This window comes from Babylonia areolata, chromosome 19 (genome assembly GCF_041734735.1).
Source record: "Babylonia areolata isolate BAREFJ2019XMU chromosome 19, ASM4173473v1, whole genome shotgun sequence".
In the NCBI taxonomy this organism is placed as follows: Eukaryota; Metazoa; Mollusca; class Gastropoda; order Neogastropoda; family Buccinidae; genus Babylonia; species Babylonia areolata.
Window position 1 is genome coordinate 37360402 of NC_134894.1, and position 23013 is coordinate 37383414.

The 23013-nt window shown below is 38.7% G+C and overlaps 1 protein-coding gene across 3 annotated transcripts in view; it reads right to left on the reverse strand.

Moving 5' to 3' along the window:
- Nucleotides 1-17026, reverse strand: part of LOC143293669 (G protein-coupled receptor kinase 5-like) — a 28865-nt gene extending 11839 nt beyond the window's left edge. For all 3 annotated transcript variants that reach the window (XM_076604808.1, XM_076604807.1, XM_076604806.1), the window contains exons 1-14: nucleotides 16872-17026; nucleotides 14646-14741; nucleotides 13967-14079; nucleotides 9141-9218; nucleotides 8331-8434; nucleotides 7700-7792; nucleotides 6814-7018; nucleotides 5994-6184; nucleotides 5478-5515; nucleotides 4966-5055; nucleotides 4483-4571; nucleotides 3400-3519; nucleotides 1671-1808; nucleotides 1273-1410 (exon numbers count right to left, since the gene is read on the reverse strand). In XM_076604808.1, coding sequence (XP_076460923.1) covers nucleotides 1273-1410; nucleotides 1671-1808; nucleotides 3400-3519; nucleotides 4483-4571; nucleotides 4966-5055; nucleotides 5478-5515; nucleotides 5994-6184; nucleotides 6814-7018; nucleotides 7700-7792; nucleotides 8331-8434; nucleotides 9141-9218; nucleotides 13967-14079; nucleotides 14646-14741; nucleotides 16872-16923 — 1545 coding nt within the window. In that variant the 5' untranslated portion in view covers nucleotides 16924-17026. The remainder of the gene's footprint in view (nucleotides 1-1272; nucleotides 1411-1670; nucleotides 1809-3399; nucleotides 3520-4482; nucleotides 4572-4965; nucleotides 5056-5477; nucleotides 5516-5993; nucleotides 6185-6813; nucleotides 7019-7699; nucleotides 7793-8330; nucleotides 8435-9140; nucleotides 9219-13966; nucleotides 14080-14645; nucleotides 14742-16871) is intronic.
- Between the last annotated feature and the right edge of the window lie 5987 nt (nucleotides 17027-23013).

Consider the following 23013-nt stretch of genomic DNA (forward strand, 5'->3'; position numbering starts at 1 on the left):
CTTATACAAAAAAAACTACAGCAATGTGGACAACTTTCAAATCATGATCCTAAAAATGCTATGAGATGCAGTTTGCTCATACAAAAAAAACTACAGCAATGTGGACAACTTTCAAATCATGATCCTAAAAATGCTATCAGATGCAGTTTGCTAAAACAAAAAAACTACAGCAATGTGGACAACTTTCAAATCATGATCCTAAAAATGCTATCAGATGCAGTTTGCTTATACAAAAAAAACTACAGCAATGTGGACAACTTTCAAATCATGATCCTAAAAATGCTATGAGATGCAGTTTGCTCATACAAAAAAAACTACAGCAATGTGGACAACTTTCAAATCATGATCCTAAAAATGCTATGAGATGCAGTTTGCTCATACAAAAAAAACTACAGCAATGTGGACAACTTTCAAATCATGATCCTAAAAACGCTATGAGATGCAGTTTGCTTATACAAAAAAAACTACAGCAATGTGGACAACTTTCAAATCATGATCCTAAAAACGCAATCAGATGCAGTTTGTTTATACAAAAAAACTACAGCAATGTGGACAACTTTCAAATCATGATTCTAAAAATGCCATCATACGCAGTTTGCTTACAAAATACTATAGCAATGTGGATAACTTTCAAATCATGATCCTAAAAACACCATCATGCATAGTTTGCTTATAAAAAAAAAAAACTACAGCAATGTGGACAACTTTCAAATCATGTTCCTAAAAATGCCCAATGTTTCAGACACACACACACACACACACACACACACACACAGAAAAAAAAATATATATACAGAAAATTGTGTTTTTCTAAAATGAGAATCCAGATTGGGTTTTGTCTGCTGGACAGCCTAGTTGTAACTGGCATAGATATCTCTTTTTTTTTCTTTTTTTTTTTACTCCAACGGCTGAACTAAAGATGTTGATTTGAGATTTCACTGGTCAACATGAGAAAAACACTAACAACTGACTCAAATCAACTATGATTCATTATAATAAACATTATTTTCATACCCTGGGATGTAATGAAAAACAAATACACTATGCTTGATGTCAATGGCAACAATACATCAGGCTTCTGCATGCAATATTCAAAGACAAAAACTACAAAAACGACAGCAGAATATGTTCTGTTTCTAAATACAATCAATATTCTGTTTCTAAATACAATCAAAGAGAAACCCCACAGACAAAAGTCAATGGCCCTTCAATAAAAATATTGAAGTGGAGAGCGCTAGGTAGATAACCAATGAGAGGGGTGGAAGACAATACCTCATTTTGCCATGGAATGGAGACACTACCAATGTTAAACTTGCTGTAGAAGGAATCATCACTGGCATCCAGATTGACTCCTTTGACCGTGGAAAACTGCTCTATATCCAGCACGTCTTTACAGTATACTGCTCGAGGCTGCAACATACAGGTCACAATTTCAAAGATGATTTGGCTGGTGTAGATTCTTGTACACAAACACACACATATGCACATGCACGCAAGCACACACATATGCATGTATGTACACACATGCATGCAAACACACACACACACACACACACACACACACACTTACAAAATAACAATCAAACCATAGTTATAAAGATCTACTCCATTCACTCAAGTCTCTTCACAGCAGCTAAAATGCTGACCACCACCACCACCACAACACTCACATCAGGAACAAAGGGAACATCACACATGCCAGCTTCCAGCCTCTTCCAGTTGATGGTCTTGAAGAAGCAGTGAGACTTGACCTGGTCCGCCCCCTCCTCCGAGCAACCCAGTCGACACACAGGGTCCTTCTCTAAAAGCTGCAAACCAAATCATTTTGCTTGTAGCCCAGTCCAGTCCATCACATAGGGGCTATTTCAGGATTAATAGCCAGTTAGTTCTTAAAAAATAGTTGAAGAGAATCAAAATAATGATAAAACATCATTTAAAAGTTCCAAAGAAACAAATAATTCATCCACGTATCATTCAGTCCATGTAAATTTAAAATCAATTCAATATCAGTTTCCTTCAGGAAATGGAAAACAGTATCTGGAGAAACATCCTGGGAAAAGATCTTCATGGAGACTTGTGCCTGATATCATGCTGATCCCAGCAGCCATATGTTTGTACCTGATACCACAAGACCCAGCAGTCATATAATAATAATAATAATAATAATGTACATTTATATCGCGCTCTTTCTCTCTGAAAGCTCAGGGAATATTCATGACCACTCTTTCTCATTGACATTGGTGGTGTTGGATAACAAGGAAGCTGAGAGTACTTATAGACAGGTTTTAAAAAGACGAGTTTTTAGTGATGAGCGAAAAGTAGAAATAGAATCAGATGAACTGATATGATGAGGAAGGTTGTTCCAGATGTGAGGAGCAGGAAAGAAGAAAGAATGTTCACAATAGGTTCTTGTATTGACACGAGGAAGTTTCAAAAGGTAACAGTCAGAGGAAGAGCAGAGATTTGTGCCTGATACCATACAGATCCCAGCAGTCATATGTTTGTGCCTGATACCATACAGATCCCAGCAGTCATATGTTTGTGCCTGATACCATACAGATCCCAGCAGTCATATGTTTGTGCCTGATACCATACAGATCCCAGCAGTCATATGTTTGTTCCCGATACCATACAGATTCCAGCAGTCATGTGTTTGTGCCTGATACCATACAGATCCCAGCAGTCATATGTTTGTGTCTGGTACCGTACAGATTCCATGTGCCTGATATCATGCAGATCCCAGCAGTCTATCAGATGTTTTACACTTTGAGAATGGTTGCATGGCAAACACCATGGAGTTTCTTCACCTTTTAAGAGATAAGCATAAGTCAAATAATCATATGCATGACCCGTGCCTGCTGCAAACAGTAATTAAAAAAAGATTATCACTTGTTGACTGCAGATGCAGGTTTACTGTCTGGCATCTGCCATACAGATTCAGAATGATAAATAAGCCACAGCAATTCACTCATCTCTGAACGATGTGATTTTGTACAGAAAATCTACTCTTAAAATGGCTGGTGGAAAGCGATCTTCAGCATCAATTATTCAATATGGCAAAAAAGTACTGAAACCTGAGTGTCATGTTGTGGTTTTCTCATCAAGTTCAAGCTCTGGAGAAGGTCCCAAGCACAGATGCAGTTTGGGTCTCTGGTTTCAGTAAAAAATAAATAAATAAATAAAATAAAAAGTATGTGACTTCTGCAAGTTTTGCATTGGTGATGCCAAGGTATAAAAACATGACTAAGTGATCCCAGATCAAATATTTTGAATTTACACACACACACAGAGAGAGAGAGAGAGAGAGAGAGAGAGAGAGAGAGAGAGAGAGAGAGGATAAAGGCAGGTAAGCTCGAGAAAAATCAAAAAGACGACGAAGAGTCAAGAAATGAGACGTACTGCTTGGCAGATGGACCGACACTCCTCATGGAACTTATTGGTGTAGACTTCTTGGTCCTCTCGAACTCTACGGTCTACCTCCTCTCTCTTCACCTTCTCTTTCCGTGCCCTGAAAGGAGCCTGTGACAAGCAGTCACGGAAAACAGCCTTGTCAAGACACAGCGCAGAAAACCTCACACAATCCAACACAAACACAGCCCCAAACTCAGTCAAAAGCATCAAAGTGTGCAGATTGATTCAAATATACTACACCACATCTGTTCTGTTATAAAAAAAAATTAAAATTAAACCGAACGGGCCAAATGTCTGACCTAAAAATAAACCCAATGCACTAGTCTGGCCTCAAGAGCCTGCTCTACGCTTGTATATCTAAATTTTTTAAAAATATTTTAAAAAAGGAATGAAATAACAAACAAACAAGTTAACACATTCAAATATGACAGAACTGGAAGATACAAAGAAGGCAATTGATTTAGATGAGAATTTCATTGACTTAACTGTGCATGTCGTGCTAGAGAACAGACAGATTTATCCCCTCAATTCATAAAAGAGGACCCATCAAGATTACAAAACTGATATATAACTTATTACTGTCAAAGAAGGTCAACAGAGCTCAATGTGTGAAAGGTTCCTGACAAAACAAAGATCATGTGGCCCATTCTCAGTTGCAAACATCAGGTCTGACAACAATGTCAAGCACACAAACTCATGTGGCTATCATTGTCTGGCAGCTATTTAGATTCCTTTTCAATGGCAACCAATGATTAAGCACTTTCAGGATTAAAACTTTCTTTGTTTTTTGTTTTTTGGGGTTTTTTCCAAACTCCAACCAAGAACTTTCAAAAAAAAAAAAAAAAAAAAAAAAAAAAAAAAAAACTTAAAAGATGGAAAAGAAAAAAAAAATTTTCACTTCCAAGATCCTACTTTGGCAAAACAAAACAAACAAACAACAAAAAGAAAAGACTTAAGAGATGGAAAAGAAAAAAAAAAAAAAAATCAATACTGTCGAGTCTGTTCTTAAAGCTGGTCATCATTCAGACTGGTTACCTAGAAATGAGAGTACTCAGTGTCTTACTGTCTTACCTTCCCCTCGATCATTTCATAAATGATGCAACCCAGCCCCCACCAATCTGGACTGAATGTGTAGCGCTCGTTTTTCACCACTTCAGGAGCTGCAACAAGCACAGGAGGACACATTTAAGTTAAAAGTTTCATATATATCTCGGCAGAACATAATCATTATAATCATATTACTGTGTAGACATCCAGGTTGTTGGAACCACATATAGGAGGAGTTTGTATTATACTCCGTGTTTGGTGATACATATACTTACCATGTCAAACTGATGCAAACATAAAATTTCAATATTAACTAAGTAAAAAACCCATGTTACCTTTAGCCAATTCATTGAAAATCAAAGCAAGCACAGAAAGCCATGCATAGCTGCCTGCCCTTCTACAATGCCTCTAACACAAAAACTAACTCTTTCATGTGTAGGTAAATCATCACAATTTTTAATGTTTAAAAGCCAGTGTTCAATAATGAAAGACAAGAAACCTACTCACCCATATAACCTACAGTTCCAACTCTGCCTCTGATGCTCTCCCCTGATGGTATCTCTACAGCTAAGCCAAGATCTGATATTCTAACATGACCTGCACACAGAAACATATTTTCCTGAAACATTTTCCAGTGGTTAAGTAGCCATGACAGAAGGCATGATCAGTCATTAGTACTAATATATGTGAATAAATTCTTGCATGACTTTTTAAATTAATAATCACTGATGTAATAAACGTTTCCAACATTTTTTTTCCAAGTTCATCTCACCTTTGTGAAAACCCCCAAAATTCAGTATGATTTCTTAGACCTTGTCATAAATTTGACAAACAAGATACCAACTCTGGTTTTTATTTCTTGAAACCATATGAGAAACTGATGGCAGTGAAAACTTTACAAAAAATATATATACACTGAAAAATGAACCATCATTATTTCACAGTGGATGGAAAGCTAGAAGTAAATTATGGCAAAGAAAGTTAAAAGTAAATGGCAAAGATAAAATAAGACAACTTACCATCATCATCTAACAAAATGTTTTCTGGTTTCAGATCTCTGCAATAAACATAAAGTACAATAATGCAACAAAGAAAAACCCATCCTATAAATGCCACAGAACAAACAAACAAAAAAGAGAGCAAAAGAATGACGAGAAAAAGAAAAATACAGATGAGAGATCATGATTGACACACAGTCGGGTCCAGCAATTAGACATCACTATCATCAGAATCTGCTTCACACTAGCATTTTCTGCATTTCTGACCAACAGCCTTTTATTTCTCTGTAAACAATTTGTTTCTAGTAAAAGCAAGCGTTTCATCACAAACTTTTGGTCCAATAAATACTTTCTTGTTCTGAAGAAGCTTTTATCTTTTTTTTTCACAACTGATCACAAATTGCAAATCAAAGCCTTTACACTAATGTAATATAGAAATACTCCTATCCATGCAAAGCTATCTCTTTTCACACACACACACACACACACACACACACATTTTCCAACTGGCACAACAAACAACAAGACCCTCCTCACCTGTACACAATGCCTTCTTTGTGGAGGTCTGCCAGACCACAGGTGATTTCTGCTGCATAGAAGACTGCCCTCTCCTCAGGGAAGCCTGGGCTGCCCATATTGTGGATGTGGAACTTGAGGTCACCACCGTTCATGATAGTCAGTACCAAACACAGCGCTTCTTTTGTTTCAAATGCGTACGCCAAACTCACCTGAAACAACAGACCAACATTTTCTGTGATTCTGCAAAAGGAATTTATCCACAGACAAACACACACACTCAAAAATTTCTAGAGATATAAATTTTTGTTATCTTTCTTTTACAGACTTGAAAGAAAATAACCATGATTATACTAGAAGTGACCTATCCTGAACTTTTTTTTTTAATGCATAAAACCACCCTAAAGCACATTCTCTCTCAATCCTTTTTTTTTCTTTTTCTTTTTTTAAATAAGATATACAGCTACACAGAGAGATGGATATATGTATGTCAAATTCCTGACAGACTGTTCTTTCTGTTTTAAAAGTGTGTGTGCTAAATCTAACTTCCTTTAAGCAACCAACAGGAGGAGTTATCAATATTTAACCATCAATTCATCTTACTTTTACTCATCAATCCACAGCAGCAGGAAAAAACTGTATGAACGCACGACTAAGCACATAAAACGTTCCATCTGAGAAACGTCAAGAGCTTGGTCTCTATCTGAATATACGGGCACACAAGAATTAATTTTAATACTACTAATAATAATAATAAAGAGAAGCAGCAGCAGCAAAAGAAGAGGCAGAAGGAGAAGGAGGAGACTGATACAAGCAGTAGTTCAGCATCATTCATACTCACCACAAACCTAGAGTTGACCTTCTGCAAGATCTGTTTCTCGTTCAGCACCATGGCCTCGCCTTTGCGCTTCTTTATCCGCTTCTTCTCCAGCTTCTTGCAGGCGTACATCTTCCCTGTGGCCCGCACCTGGCAGGCACACACCTCCCCAAATCCCCCCTTGCCCAGCACACGATACATGCGAAACGTGTTCTTCGTCACCGGTTGACTGCAAGAAAATCAATTAGTATCTTTTGTTACAGGTTATTTCTAGAGCCACACTGACTTCACACACTCAATAATTTTCTTCTCTAAATGATATTTCTAGAGCATGCTGACGGGAGGGGGGGGGGGGGGGGGGGGGCGCTGGGGCCGAAGGCACACTAAGATTTCTTTTTGTCGAAACAAAAACAACCCATCATAGATTGCTTCAGATCACATAGTTTAAACAATAATCTGGTCTCAAACTTTAAAGAAACCTTGAACACAAAGGGGGGGAAAAAAAGCACACTATGTATTCCATTCGTCAAAATAAAAACAACCCAGCATTTCTTAGATTGCTTCAGATCACAAAGTGTGACCAACAATCTGGTCATTAACTTCAAAGAAATCTCCACATGCCCCAAATAGGAAAATATACGCACTTTTCCCGTTTTTTTCCAGTGTCCCAAAGGTGTAGACTGTTTACAAGCCTGCTTTGATTTTAAGTACCTAACTCACACTCATCCATACCTGTGGCTAAATTCTATATATAGAATGAAAGATCAACAAGTAAATTTCCAAGGCTGAGAATTATTCATGAAACTGGTCTTCCTTAGGAGTCTTTTTAGTCATTTATTCTGTCACTACAGCAAAACAATACACAATATTCAGAACCACAGTAATATAATAAGATAGTCAGTATACCTACCTCTCAAGCCATTTCCACTGTAGATATCGTTTGAAGTAAATACTGTCAACGAACTTGGCGAAGGGCTCTTCTAACAAGTAATTTTTTACCACCCTGGAAAAAAGAACACAGTAGCCATTAATCCTTTCACTCCAGACATTTTCCAACAATTTGCATTAAAAAAACTTCCTGAAATACTGGAGATAAAAAATCACCCAAATAATTTTTTTTTTTTTTTTCTAAATCAGTTCAACTGTATCTCCTCTACTACTGAAAGCAACAGCACAGGAGGACATGTAATCACATATATCGTCACGGTGCATTTCTGAAATAGATTTAACAAAATAAGCATCCATATAAGTATTTCTCCTTTGTTGAATGGCCTTTATTTTCATCAAATACTATCAACACTCTCAGAATTAACAATTTTGGTATATACAATGCAATTTAGATACACACACACACACGCATGGGCACGCACGCATTCCCGCATGCACACTCACACGCACAAACACACCCTCACTAACAATGACATTCAAGAGTCTCACAAACACACAAAGTTCACCTAGCATTTTTGAAAGACAGAAGGGCATTGGCTACTACTGAAGAAAATAAATAAATTAAATAAACAAAGGCATGCATGACCACTCACTCTGCACAGCAGTTGAACAATTCTTTGCTGGCATTTTGCTGGTTCATCTCTTCCTTCACTGCAGACACGTGGGTTCCATTGACATGGGTCACAAACATGTCTGACTGGGGACAGAGAACCATCACACTTTTTGCCACAGAGACAAGAGACGAAAAGTGAAAGAAAAGTTCAATTCATGCAAACACGGGTTGGGAATGACTGATTTCTTGTACTGCTGAAACATTTGCAGTTAAGGTCCATGGGCCGCTTTATAACAATGGGAATTTTTATTTTAAGAAAACAAAAAATCACCAAAATGTTCAAATGAAAATCCATATAATACGGTAGTACTCCCAGTTTTTGAGAGCCATCCACTAACTGGCAGAAATTTGATATATACATTCTAAGTTATACTATGCTGTACTGGTTGAGACATGCCATGTGTATAAAAAAAAACAAAAAAAACAAATGAATAATCCCCATGACAGTGAGGTAATTCAAGCCTGTCAGTGACCTCCCGACCCACATTCAAGAAACATCACACAAGCACAAAAGGGTAATTCCTCCAAAGCAGCAGTTGAGGTAAAAATGTTTAAGTGGAATCTTCTGCATGAACTTAAATGATTAAGCCTATACAATTTACAAAAGAAGTAAGAACAGGAAATATGCAAAACTGAACAAGCCACTGTACAGTCATTTGCTGATTTAGACCAAGACACTAGCCACCACATCCCAGTGGCTGGTGAGAAGACTCTTGTGCTATATATATTCATACTTAAAACATCCTGTTTAACCCGGAAATACAAAATACTACAACAAACAGGTACTTACATCTTGCTGCAAAAACTGTTGAAAAACCTCCTCTGCTTTGCCCAGCCGCTTTTCATCTGGTGTTACTTCATATTCCCTCTGCAACAGAGAATGGTTCAGTTCATTCACATTTTCAGTCAAATCAGGAAAGAGGGGAAATACATGCGCTATCAATCATAACTAGAAATTCATATCTCTTCACCACCAACAACAGTGACTATGTCATAACTAAAGATTGACCGTTCAGGGCACTGTCACCCCTGTAAACATAAAGAAAATGGATTTTAAATGATTAAACAGCAAAAGGTGTCAAGAAAATATAGTATTCATGAAATCAACAAAAAAAAGTTCTATACTTTGTGAATTCTTTATTCAGTACTTATTGTACTCTTATTTACAATGGCTGCTCGTTCTTTCAAAAGGTGCGCCACATCTGCTGAAGTTACATCAATGTCATGTTAATAGCAATACTGTACCATTAATCCTGTTTTCCTCTTTCTCTGCTGTTCTTTCCAATAGCTATCTCAATGTGATTAAAAAAAAAGTTTTTAGTTTCATGAAATTACAATCTGAGAATACAGTCTGTTAGTCCCTCGGATTTGGGCACCCAAGTACAGACAGCAATCAACAGAAAGTAAGGGAACAGAAAGAAAAAAAAACGAGAGGATCATGTTTTGTTTTGTTTTTTAATCTACTGTCGTATGTACACATATGATATGTATACATACATATACAAAAATATAATATATACATATATACATATATATATATATATATATATGCATATGTATAGATAGATAGATAGATAGACAGATATAGATATATACACATATATATATATACACATATGCTGTAACTGAATGGAAAATGCTTCACAGGATTATTTTCTGTTGTACACAAATGACTGAATAAATATACATGTGGCTGTTAAGTGTGGGTGAGCAAGACGGTCTATGTAGATGCATGTGCGTTTGTGTGTGTGTGTTGAACGCAAAGGACATAAGTGCTTGTACCTGAATGAGTGTGCAATTGTCCCCCTACCCCTCACCCCTTAACACACACTGACAAACAAGACTGATGAGAAGTAAAGAAAGGGAAGAGAGCCGGAGAAACAAGTGAGCCAGTGTAGGGGAAGCAAGACACAAATGTAAAGAAAATGAATCATGGACAGATAAAACAGGAAGAAGAGTGTGCATGTGAACACATGCATCATACATGTGTGCATGTTTGCTCATGTGTGAAAAAAATGTATAAAAATATGAAAAAATTAAGGCCCCATAACTTTTTATGGCTATTTGGGCAGTGTATTCATATTCACTGAGTCTAGGGCTCTGCACAGGAAGACTGGCCTAATCATCTCCTTCCACCGTTTTAACCTTCCTTTACCAAGTCAAGGAACCCAATCACAATGTATGGAATGAGGAAAAAGTAAAGTGCCTTTCGCAAGGACCAAAAACGGGGTAGCAAACCCTGACCACAGGATCAGAGGTCAAACATTTGTCTTACTGATTCTGCCACAGCACCTCCATGTGTGTAAAAGGCCAATAAAAATGAAGGAACAAATGAAAAGTCAGACTCGTGAAGGATCAAAAGAAAAAGACTTTTTACTAGTTTTAGAAATGAACACAACAAACAGGGGAAGACTGAGCATTATCCATACTTGAACCAGACCTGTATTTTTGCAAAGACTGTCAAGTGCCTCCAGGGCAACTTAAAGGATGACTGCTAGAAATTAGTGTCAAGTGATAACACGTTAGTAATGGCAGCAGCGCTTGTACTAACTGCCTTGAATAATAATACAATAACAGTCCCAAAAACTATGCACATATAGAAAGCAAGATATATCAACAGCTGTGCGGAGTATGGAGATGACAGCAGCGCCAGTGGACTTCTTGTAATTTAAGAAGTGCTCAGTAACAGAAAACTTCAATTAAATCAACATTAATAATAATATTAACTTCAATCCATTAAGTAAAACAATCAGCATTACACACACACACACACACACACACACACTCTCACAAGAATATTACAAGTGTTACAGAAAGCTTATGATAAGAGGGAAACTTTTTAGTTAGTAAGTTTTGCTAGTTTCTGTCCAGAACACTGTCATCATGATCACCTCATCACACAAACAACTGAACTCAACAGGACCATTTCTGACCCAGGCACAACAAAGTTCAAGAACCCTTTCACACACACAACACCCCTCCAACCCTCCACTCCCCCATACACCTATCCCCACCCCTTTCCCAAAGGTAAAGTTGTTCAAGCACTAAGCCACTAACACCCATCCAAAGGTTGTGACCCCCAGCAGGTACCACTTTCGCCTCTTCAAGTGTTTTGATAATTTTCCGCTTAAAAGGTAAGCTGTCAACACTGGGAGAAGTGGAGGATCCAGCCAGCTAAGTAGGGGTTTTAGTGTAATGTATTGTTAAGCTGGCTGTCTTGTATGCCATGCACACACCAAAGCCTCACAGTAAAGAGAGAGATAAGAACAGGAAAAGACATGATATGAAAGAAGTATACATAACCAAATTCATGCAGGGGTGATTTCATAGTACCATGTTGTTTTTTCCTCTTGTACATCAAAATTCAAATCTTTTTTTCTTCTTTTTAATCTTTTTTAAATGTTGTGAGTATATATATATATATACACACACACACACACACACACATAAAAGATCAGTTTGCATGCTTTGACACCTTACTGAAACTTCTTAAAACTGAAACAAACTTTAGGTGCCAAGTGAATAAAAGTTCACACATGATGAAACATCCAACAACAACAACAACAACAAAAAACCCATAGATTTATTAGTGTTATACTTAAAAAATATATCACAGAAACTACAGGTCCATACCCAGATAGTGTCACTGTCAGTATGATAAACTTGGAAACCAGTATCAGAGTATGGTACATGTTAAAATCTAAAGTTATTAATTATATAATTTTCATACATGCAGTACAATCCTGGATATGTGTCAATTGAACAAAGACAGCTTAAGCTGTACTCACATTCTCCACCTCCTTCCTTTACCATCATAACCTGCTGTCGAAATGCAAGGTAAACTTTCACTTTCGTCAGAAACCCCACATCAGAAATTTCCAAAGGCAAATAGTGTTCTAAGTACTTCAACCATTGCTAAGTTTTTGACAACAGAACTGCTGTGTGAACTGAAAGTCGAAGCCCCTCATACCCCCACCACCTGTCTCCTCACAGGCACCCACCATTTCACCAACCCCACACACACTCTGGGTCAGTATCACATAGGTATGTCAATCCTATGGTAACTTGATCCCCTCTTGCTCTTAGTTAATGAATCCCTCTGGCTGACACAAGTGACCTTGCAGTGGCAATCAGGTCAACAAGTAAGAATCACTTTCTGGTCCATCCCCAACACCACTTTGCTGAGGCTATTCTGGCTCAAGTTGTTCCAAGTTCATACCACTGAGAGCACTGCCCCTCTCTCTCTCTTTCTCTCTCTCTCTCATGTGTGTGTAAGTGTGTGTGTGTGTATATGCATGCTCCAGAGTGATAATGACAATCTCTGCTGGTTTATCTTTAATCAAATGGGGAATATACACTCACTCAGCCTCAGTGACTAAGCGACTTACCAATAGTATTACAGTAACCAACCAGGAAAGGGGAATGGGTGTGTGTGGAGGAGGTGGGGGGTTAAGAAAAGCTACTACTGAGCACCAGAGGGAAGACTTGAGTTGTGGTCCTCAAATGCTTAGACTGCCCCCCTCCCCCTTTTCCCCAACATCCCTTCAAGGAAAAACAAGTCGAAGGTAAGTGTCCCAGCTCAACTTGTACTCAGCAACCTGAGTGAACAGCTCATGAGTATCCACACCGAGAGGGCAAACATAACACTACAGGACAGCAACCAACAAAGCAGGAGGAGGAAGAAAGAAGAGGGAGGAAGTTGAAAAGCAGCAGCAGCAGCAACAACAACAGCAGCAGCAAAGCAGATCAACAAATCATATCTACATATGACATAAAAAAAAAAAACCCAATTCTGTGCCTGACTAATGTTAAGGACTATTAATAATACTATCAAACCCAGTCATATCACATTCACTGCCACTTAGTTTTGCAAAGGGACAGCAGTTTACACTTACTTCCTGGTGGCCATGCATGCGTTCCACTTAAACTGCTCTTTACCAACAGTACATACATCATATGCCACCAACTATATCACTGTCGTCACCCATAGTAGCAAACACAGTACATCAACAGCCGTGGGAAGGCAATTCACCCTATGTAACATACACCATATGTAAGAGCTGCTTTGAAATCTACGGTTGGCAGGTCATTCTAAATCCCTATGTTCAGGAATTCCTTATTTAGGATTTGTAAGCCTCTGATTTTTCTCAGAGAAATACTGGCTTCTGAATGTCAGAATCATAACATTTTCCCACAAGGATATGATCATGTTTTTTGCAATGTTCACCTTCTGCTGTCAAGATGGCCCTCACCCTTTTTTGTGTTTAAATGTTCCTTAACTTGGGCGCCAGATATTCTTTTTTTACCCCCACTTCCCCAAGTATTCATATGTATTATCACATGGAATGTAATATACACCCGAGATTTTTTTTTCTTTCTGGCCACCTGTTTTGTAACCACCACTCAGTTCAGACAGCCTGACAGTGACAGTCTCCAGAGAGACAAACATATAAACTGAATACCTGCCACAGCAAAACATGATCATTTTAATTTCTTATAAAAAAAAAAAAGAATAAAAAAGTGAAAGATCCAATCCTAGAACAATCTCCAGGTGCAAGTAAGTCTAACTTACAGACTCTTCATCATGATGTATGAGGTAGAACAGCAAAACCTTACCACAGCATCCAAAAAGAACATGGCCTTATGAAGGTCTGGGCTGGTTTCACAGAACTGTCTGAACAGATGAGCCCCAATGGGCTGCTGATCCACCACATAGCGGTATGTCACCTCTGCAACATGACATTACCTCTGTCAGAAAAAGCAGAAAATCACTACATTCTAAAGAAATGTATTATGTAGGTACATCAGATTTATGACATTCTACACTTATAGTTGGTAAGAAGCAGAGGCTGTTTAAGTAATACAACTGTGGGGAAAGAAAAAATGTACAGGATGTAGGAAGGCTGAAGAAAAGGAAAGACGAAGTCTGAATATTTTCACATCTATCCAAGAGTCCAATTTAAAATGATGAGAACACATTAACCAAAACAAAATATATTCTTTCTTCTTTAGAGAACAGCACAATTGCACTACCAAGTCAAAGGCATGATATTTTTCCCTGAAAAGATCAGGTGTAGGACTAAATGATTTAAGTACCAGTACTTTTTTTTCATTAATGTTTTAAGGATAACAATACTGCTTAACAACTCAGTAAATATCAGATAAACCTACTTATTGATTCAGACAGTGATTATATATTAAATTACAATCCTGACATTGGTAATATTGTAGAACATGTTGTGTACATTAAGCCATGTGAGCAATGTCATTCAATGAATGTAAACTATATACTTACGTATTTTGTTCTTGATGTCTTCACACTGGGTGATATGAGGAAATTTCAGTATCTGCTTCCATTTTTTGCTTTTCCCCTTTCTTTTTCCACCGCCACCTGAAAAATAATATCCATACATGTGCTGTTTAGTATACATGTATATCACTATATGTATGATAGTCAGCCGTGTCCAGCTATAACCATCAGAACAGCAGAGGAGGCAAGTGCTGTTCCTACTATCTGGGCTAGAATTTGATTATAGTGGAGAGTGTCTAGCCAATTTACTTCCCCATTCTCTTGGCCAAGGTTTTAGGACAGTTGGCACTGGGATGGTTTCCAAAGGCCTAATAGCTCAAAAGGCTGCAGTACTAAGAGCCAGTGCAATCTTGCCTCCTGGTTTGAGAGTCATAGTCTTCCACAAAATACAGAGCTGTAAATGATTTCCCATTGCAATGGAGAAACCATTGATCATACAACTGTCACTTTGCTGTTGGCCCAACTGTAAGCATATGTTAATCTGTGGTATAAACTCAGACTTCAAATGATTTTTATTTTCCCCAATACTACTTCCCCCACCCCCATCAAGTAGACCTTTAGCAATATACTACACCTTCATAAGTGGTGTGGGTGCTTAAATCCTTGTAAAACATACTGAGATCCTGAGATCCCTGTAAAGCATTATAATTTGCACTGACAATATATGTAAGTAAAACTGCTAAACGAACCCAGTGCCAAGAGAGTTCTCTCTTGTCAAAAATCCTCAATGATGGAGAATCAAAAAAATAAAAGGACAATAAATGGCACAACACTGTGGTTATATGAAGATATTGTGACAGCAGACTGAATTTCACTGGGAATTGTTGTGAAATAATATTCAACAGTATGCAATACAAAGACTGTTCAGTACAAACTATGACCATGAATTATTATGCTAACAAAACATACAGTGGTACACATCCTCTTCACAGACACAAAGACACTTTGCAAGCTTCACTGATTCATTTGTGTATTTCTGTACACTCCCACATTTGTGTGGCAGAAATCCCTTCCACTCCCACAAGATGACTGATGAGGGTGGAGTCACATTCTGAATACAAGTATCATATAAATAATGTCTATATATTTGTCTAGTGCAATGCTCACTCATCTTCCTACAGTCACAACAGTGCCAGACTAGGTCACAGTCAAAAGGCTGTACAGGTATTAGGATTAGATGAAAATCAGAGCAGACCAACAGAGACCATCAAGATTAAATATGGCTGAACACCCTCACAAATCTGCATATCATGTCATCATTTCATATCACAGTATCAGGAAAAGTCACTGATATACACAATGATTTAACATGGACTGATATAGTGTTTTGAACAATAAATGAACACATCTTTTAAATGACTGAGGAGGAACATGGGAGAGAAAAAATCTGCCCCAACCCAAGTTTAAAAAAGCCCAAATTCAAGAATAAACAAAGAACCAGTCAGCTGTAAATGCATAATATGTATCCCATTTCATTTCTCTCTCTCTCTCTCTCTCTCTCTCTCTCTCTCACACACACACACACACACACACACACACACACACACACACATTTGATTTAACATGTACTGATGTTATGTTTTGAACAATAAATGAATCAATCTTTTATTTCTAAATTACTAAGGATGAACACGGAAGAGAAATAATCTATTCCAACCGAAGAATAAAAAAAAGCCCAAATTCAAGCGTAAACAAAGAACAACTCTACTGCAAATGCACATGTATCCATTTCATTTGTCACACACACACACACACACACACACTAAACAGACCCGACATGATTATGACAGTGACCAATCTTTCTCATTTTGCCAATCACATTTGTCAAATGATATTTTCTTATCACTCTGATATTTGAACTGACGTTTCTGAATCAGTCATTGGCGAGCGGCTCTGAAATTTATCTTCCCTCGCCCAGTCTCACCTACCACCTACCCCGCCTACTTTTCATTCAAATCGGTATCAACTGACTCAGCAATGATTGTGTGCCTTCCGAAGAATCGACAATACAAGCATTTCCACATTAAGGACAGATGGGTAAACCGGCAGTTAAACAACATGTCTGTAAATACAGTCAAGCAGTGAAATGTCGAGCAATGCAAAAGAAAAGGAAAAGAAGTCAGACGTATTCGTAACCAAAATTTATGCTTGCTTGTGGTGCCATCGAAGATGGTAGACAAGCAAAGCCATCACTATCAGTAACCCACTCACCTTCGCGTGCTTTTAAATAAACTGTGTTTGCAACTATGTTTTCCAGTTCCATCTATGCAGGCAGCGGGTTCTGGGCTTCAACAGGGTCAACCCCAGACCCCAACGAGTCCACAAGCTCGCCTCAGTTGACAAGGGTGTGGTGAGCTGAAGGCAAAATGGCTGCTGCTTTCATCAAGGGATTACAGACAAGAAGATCGCTCATTGGCTAAAAATTTTCTCATGGGCCAGTGCTCAAAGTAGGTGTCGGCATGGGTTCTCTTTCATCAAATCAGCTCAGTGTGCATTTACATCGGGAACAGCTGCAAATAGCTTTCGGGTGGTTGACATATTCGGTCACACAAGTAGCGAGGTGGAAAAGGGAAACAAAAATGACCCTGCAGAAAAGATCCAGTGAAAGAAGCTTCGCAAAATTCGGCTGTCTTCATCGACTGTGCAGTTGACCAGTCTGCCTGAGCTGATTCCGATTTAGTCATAGGCACTTGATGGTAACTTCTTTTGGCCCGACAACCAGTACAAGTCGGCGTCAGTCCTTTTGATTTAACGTTATGTTTCTTATGTAATACAGTTCAATCATATATTCAAATATATTATTTATTTCCAATGGGTTTTTCTAAAGAATGAAATTGTTGAATGTTCTTCTCGAACCGACTGACGGTCGAACCGGCTCAAGCAAATTGTTTTGACTGAGAGTCTCAGTGAAGAAACGACCGAAGGAGATCGACTAACAGTATATATATATATATATATATATATATATATATATATATATATATAATAAAAAGATTAAAGAAGTATTGCTTTTTTTTTTTTTTTTTTTTTTTTTTTTTGCTTTTTTTTTAACTACAACGATAATAATGATAAGAAGAAGGGGGATGATGATGATGTTGATAATTATTTAATACTGGTGATAACAGCAACAACAATAACAAGACTGAAGAAAAAGAAGAAACTTTTTTTTTCAATCACCATTCACGTGTATTTGTATTTACCACAGAATAACGATAATTCTGATAGTTGTAATTAAGTCACACGAGTTTTTAAGAAGTGAACCGCCGGCTAATTTAGGCTATGATTTCATCAGTAGAGGAGTCACGGTTAGGAAAAGCATAGCCTTATTAATTTGGTTTTCGTTTAACACAACACTGACACATTATATCTGCTATTAATGATACTTCCTTTTTTATAGTCACGGCGTTTTTCCATAGCACTGATGTTTTTGAATGATGTGTCACTGATGCATTCTATAACAGCTTGTCACTTGCATTTTTAGAGTAGCCTATATGTGTGTGGGCCCGGCCGGGAGGAGAATGTGCGTAGGGTATGTGCCGGTGGAGTCAGTGCCAGTTTTCCAACTGAATTGTATGCTGTTGGTTTTGTAGTATTATGCAGTATATAGATCCTATCACGACATGGCGGCAACGAGGATGAAAAAAAAAATCATACAATTATGTTATCCCGCTCGAACTGAAATAAAGATTTTTTTCTTGTCTTCAGTTGCCAGTTTTGAATTGCTTCTCTCGTGGGAAAAATCGTTGTGTTCTTAAATACCCATTTATATATCAATATAGTTGAAGAGCTTGAATCAGGCTCTCTCTCTCTCTCTCTCTCTCTCTCGCTCTCTCTCTCTCTCTCTCTCTCTCTCTCGCACTATTACTGTTCAGTTGCACAAAATATTGGAAATTAATTTTATAGTCGACTGACAAAGTCAGTCCGGCATGCAATTCTTATCAAAATTTTAATTTAGATGTGACATTTTGATTGTGCCAATGCATTTGAATTATTTGATATGGAAGGCCGTGATCGAAGAGCAAGACCAGCTGAAAATGTGGACTCGCCTGTGTACAAGATGACTTCGGTGGAAAATTGAGTGCACGTTCTTTTGCCCTGTCATCTTGTTGATTGAAATTTAAGTGAAATGATCAAGTTCAACATGACGACAACGTCATAACAGTGCTAATTACCCATGCGCCGCTTGCTCTTTTCATCCACAAAGAAGAATACCCGAAAGAAACTTGCAATATTTCATCATAAATTAATGCAGCCAAACATTTGGTGATATTTGCTGCAGAGTTCTAATGGTGTGCGCCTAATGTATATTTTGTATGCACGAACATATTGTTATTATTGATATTGTTCTTACCCCTTTTCTGCACGGAGTCCATGCAATGCCTGTGTGATTAAATCATATAACTAGTAACAGTAACATTGTCAATGTCAGTATCAGTGTCATGCTCTCTCTCTCTCTCTCTCTCTCTCTCTCTCTCTCTCTCTCTCTCTCTCTCTCTCTCTCTCTCTCCGGCTCTCTCTGTCTGTCTGTCTGTCTGTCTGTGTGTCTCTCTCTCAGTGTCTGTGTCTGTCTGTCTGTCTGACTGCCCGTCTGTCTGTCTGTCTGTCTGTCTGTCTGTCTGTCTGTCTCTCTCTCTCTCTCTCTCTCTCTCTCTGTGTGTGTGTGTGTGTGTGTGTGTGTGTGTGTGTGTGTGAGTCAGTCACCGTCACACGCACTGACGGACACTCACATATATACGCATACATACGGACAAACACGTGTTTCTGTGCCTGTGTCTGTGTGTGTATCATGTACTGAGATACAGATAGATAAAGCTGTGAGGGAAAACAAGGGCAGGTAAACACTGATTTTGAAAATGACTTAAGCCGTATAAAATGCATACAAGATTGTAACAAACGAAAGAAAGTAGGATAGGAATAGTGGGGAAGACGAACATGATATGGATCTCAGGAAAGCAGAAACGTTTAACTGAATCTTTCAGAGACAACTGGGGTGTCTCCATTCAGGCTTCTCTAACGAGTATGGCCAAAACACTGTACAACAACAACAACACAACACCACCAACACCGCCACCAACAACAACACTTTTAAAAGCCTTAAACACGATTCATTTTGGGTGCGTGCACATGTGGATTCAGTCGTTAACGTTCCGCGTGCCGTAAACCTTCCAAATCGAGCGTGAACCGTGACTCAGATAGTAGCGGGAGTCTGAGAATGATAATTCTTTTATCCACTTCCTATCCGGCCCATGCCCGCTCCATCCGCGCCTCATTCCATCCCATCTGGCCTGGCAGAGCCTCAGCATGCATCAGACTGCACTGCAGACCAGTTGACTGAAATGACATAGCATTCCACTCTGGCTGCAATGCATGTGCTACACCCCATTGATGATGAACTGGGCAGGAATTTTCCTCGGGTTCTTCATAAAATGGGCCATATGCTATGGGCAGCATACCTGAACAATTCATGAAATGAGCAAAACCGCTTTCTGAACCGGCCATGGTTAGAAACAAAAATACGGGTTATAGCCGATGATAAAGAACGCCGGATTTCTAAGAAATGTTTTTATTTTACTTGAATGTCTTACTTTATGGAGAAAAGTGGAACAGTCACATAAAAGTCAATCTAATATAAATGGCTTTAAACTTGTTTATTTTTCAGCATGACCACATGTATTTGAAAAGTTTTGTCTTTCATGTCTTTGGTTCAGTTAATTCAGTTACCTAACTCTTGAACTTGGAATATATTTTGCCCAGGGCAATTTCGTAACTGGGGTCGGCGTAATATAACGCATGCATGTTCTTGCTGCTCAAGTTACATACACGTTGTACGTCAATATCAATTTCAGATGATATGGCCGACACTGACGGGAATACCATCAAAGGACAGCTGTCAGGGGACAGGAGGTCGAGCTATATCACATCAAAGACCATACAGATCTCTTGGGTCTTTGGTGACATGACACTGACACTACCAACGAGTGAACACGCCATGATGGGCAGCGAACCAAAGATGATGGGTGGACCTATCTATTTTCACCATTAATTAAAGTCAGTTTCAGTTTCTCAATGAGGCATCACTGCGTGCGGACATTTCCATATGCGCTACACCACATCTGCTAGGCAGATGCCTGACCAGCAGCACGACCTAACGCGCTTAGTCAGGCCTTGAGTGCATGCCTATATTGTGTACTTATCAGAGTGGATTTCTTTCACAGAGTTTTGCCACAGGATAACACTTTCCCTGCCATGGGTTCCTTTTCAGTGCGCCAAGTGCGTACCACACACGTGACCTCGGTTTGTCGTCTCATCCCAATGAGTGCATGGACGCTCAGTTCGATTTTCCAGTCTAACCTGGAAGGAAAGGCGAGACCGTGATTCGAACCCAGACCCTCACAGACACTTTGCAGATAAGCGTCTTACTATTCAAGGCCAAGTTGTTCGTAGCTGTAGTCTTTGAAATTTCGCTGCAGTGGTCAATATGTTGTTCGCTGCATTAGTCGGAGGCGGCGAGAATGGGTATTGAATTTTTATTATTCTTTTATTTTGCGTGTCCGAGATCCATAACTCACAACCTAGTGTAGCATGCTACCTTCAACTGCACTGTCGTGTGCACTCTGTAATTGTGTAACATGCAACGGTGTGCAAGGATGTATAAATGAACAACACCACAAAAAATTCCTTTCTTTTTTTTTTCTTCTTTTTTTTTTCCTTTAAAAAACTTTTTTTCATCGATGCTATTGAATCTCATTGTCTCAGTTCATTCTAACTCATTCTCGCACCAGATGTACTCAGCTGGCTTCAATTGTGGAGAGACTGGAAGGTGAGAGCAGAATGCAAACAGTTCAGTGTGTGTGTGTGTGTGTGTGTGTGTGTGAACACGGGCGGAAATGTATCACGATTGTACTAGTAGTGAAGAATCAGCTTTCCGTGGTGGCTGAAACCTTATGACTGGTTGGTTTTATTGCTCAGTATGGCTGTCTTGTTTTCTTCCATTTTGCAACTCCACCCCCGCCCCACCCCCACCACCCTTTTTTGTTGTTGTTGTTTTCTTTTTTGTTTAAAAAATAATAAGTTAAGTTAGTATGCAATCTTCTTTCGTCCAGGAATATATGAGAGCATGAAGGCCCGGAAATAAATTGAAGCGTCGATTTCGTTTGTGTCGTTTTTCTCAGTAAAGAGTGAAGGTCCATTTTTAAGTTATTGATTTACCTGATTGGGTTCTTCTTCCCTGTACTTTCCTATTGTTCTGTTCCGGTCTGGTAGTTCACTGCTTTTCACAGATCAAGGCCACCTCGTGTGAAAACTAACTTTCGTATGACACCATTCGCGTTTCGAGTGTTAACATTACAAGACAATGGAACGGGAAATATAAAGAAGAGCGATTCATTATTTTACAAAATACTCAGTTTTAGGCTGCTTAAAGCATAAATCTTCCCACAAGTCCTTGCTATTTTGCACATGACATAAGTTTAAATGAAACGGGGAAAAGAAAGAAGAAAAAAACAACCCGGCAAAAATTCAGATGATGGTCCATGGAAAAAGCCATTTCCGCACAGTAACTGTATTCAGTGACATTAATTCTTCCACATCTTTATTTATTGAAGTATAATACTTGCCCCCACCCCCACCCCCCCTCCCCCCACAGAGTTTCAATGATAACTATTGTATAGCCAAGGTTGCATGCATCATTTTGATTAAAAAAAAAATCTTCGGAAAAAAAAAAACCACGTCATAACTGTAACATGTCATTGTTTTGATGGATGTCTTGAATCACGTGTGGAAGTTACGATGTGGTTAGGCGGATTATAGACCTTCATAAAAATGTGTTGTATACATATTTATCGTCTGCCGATGTCCGCCAAGAACATTCCTGGATATGTCTTTAGACACGATTCTAAAAGTACTGGATGTGACATGAACACAATGATTATACGGGTCTCGTGTGTGTGTGTGTGTGTGTGTGTGTGTGTGTGTGTGTGTGTGTGTGCTTTGTCATTGACATGTGTCATGTGTCTTGTATGTGTCTTGCTTGTTGGAAGCCCTCTTGACTTTTGTTCCCTGTGTTGTTCAGAATTTTTTGGTAACCACTTTCCACATATAGATATTAATTGTCAGCTCTCTGGACCCCTGTACTGAGGTAAAGTGCATCGTCGTCGTCGTCGTCGTCGTCGTCAGTAGAAGGCCTAGCAGCAGCAGCAGCAGCAGCAGTAGGAGCAGTAGTAGTAGTTGTAGTAATATGATGATGCTGATGATGATGAGCAACGATCTTGCCGACGACGCTGAATATAACAGGGAATGTATGATAATCAGTCGTGTCCGACTATGATCATCAGAGCAGCAGAGGAGGCAACTG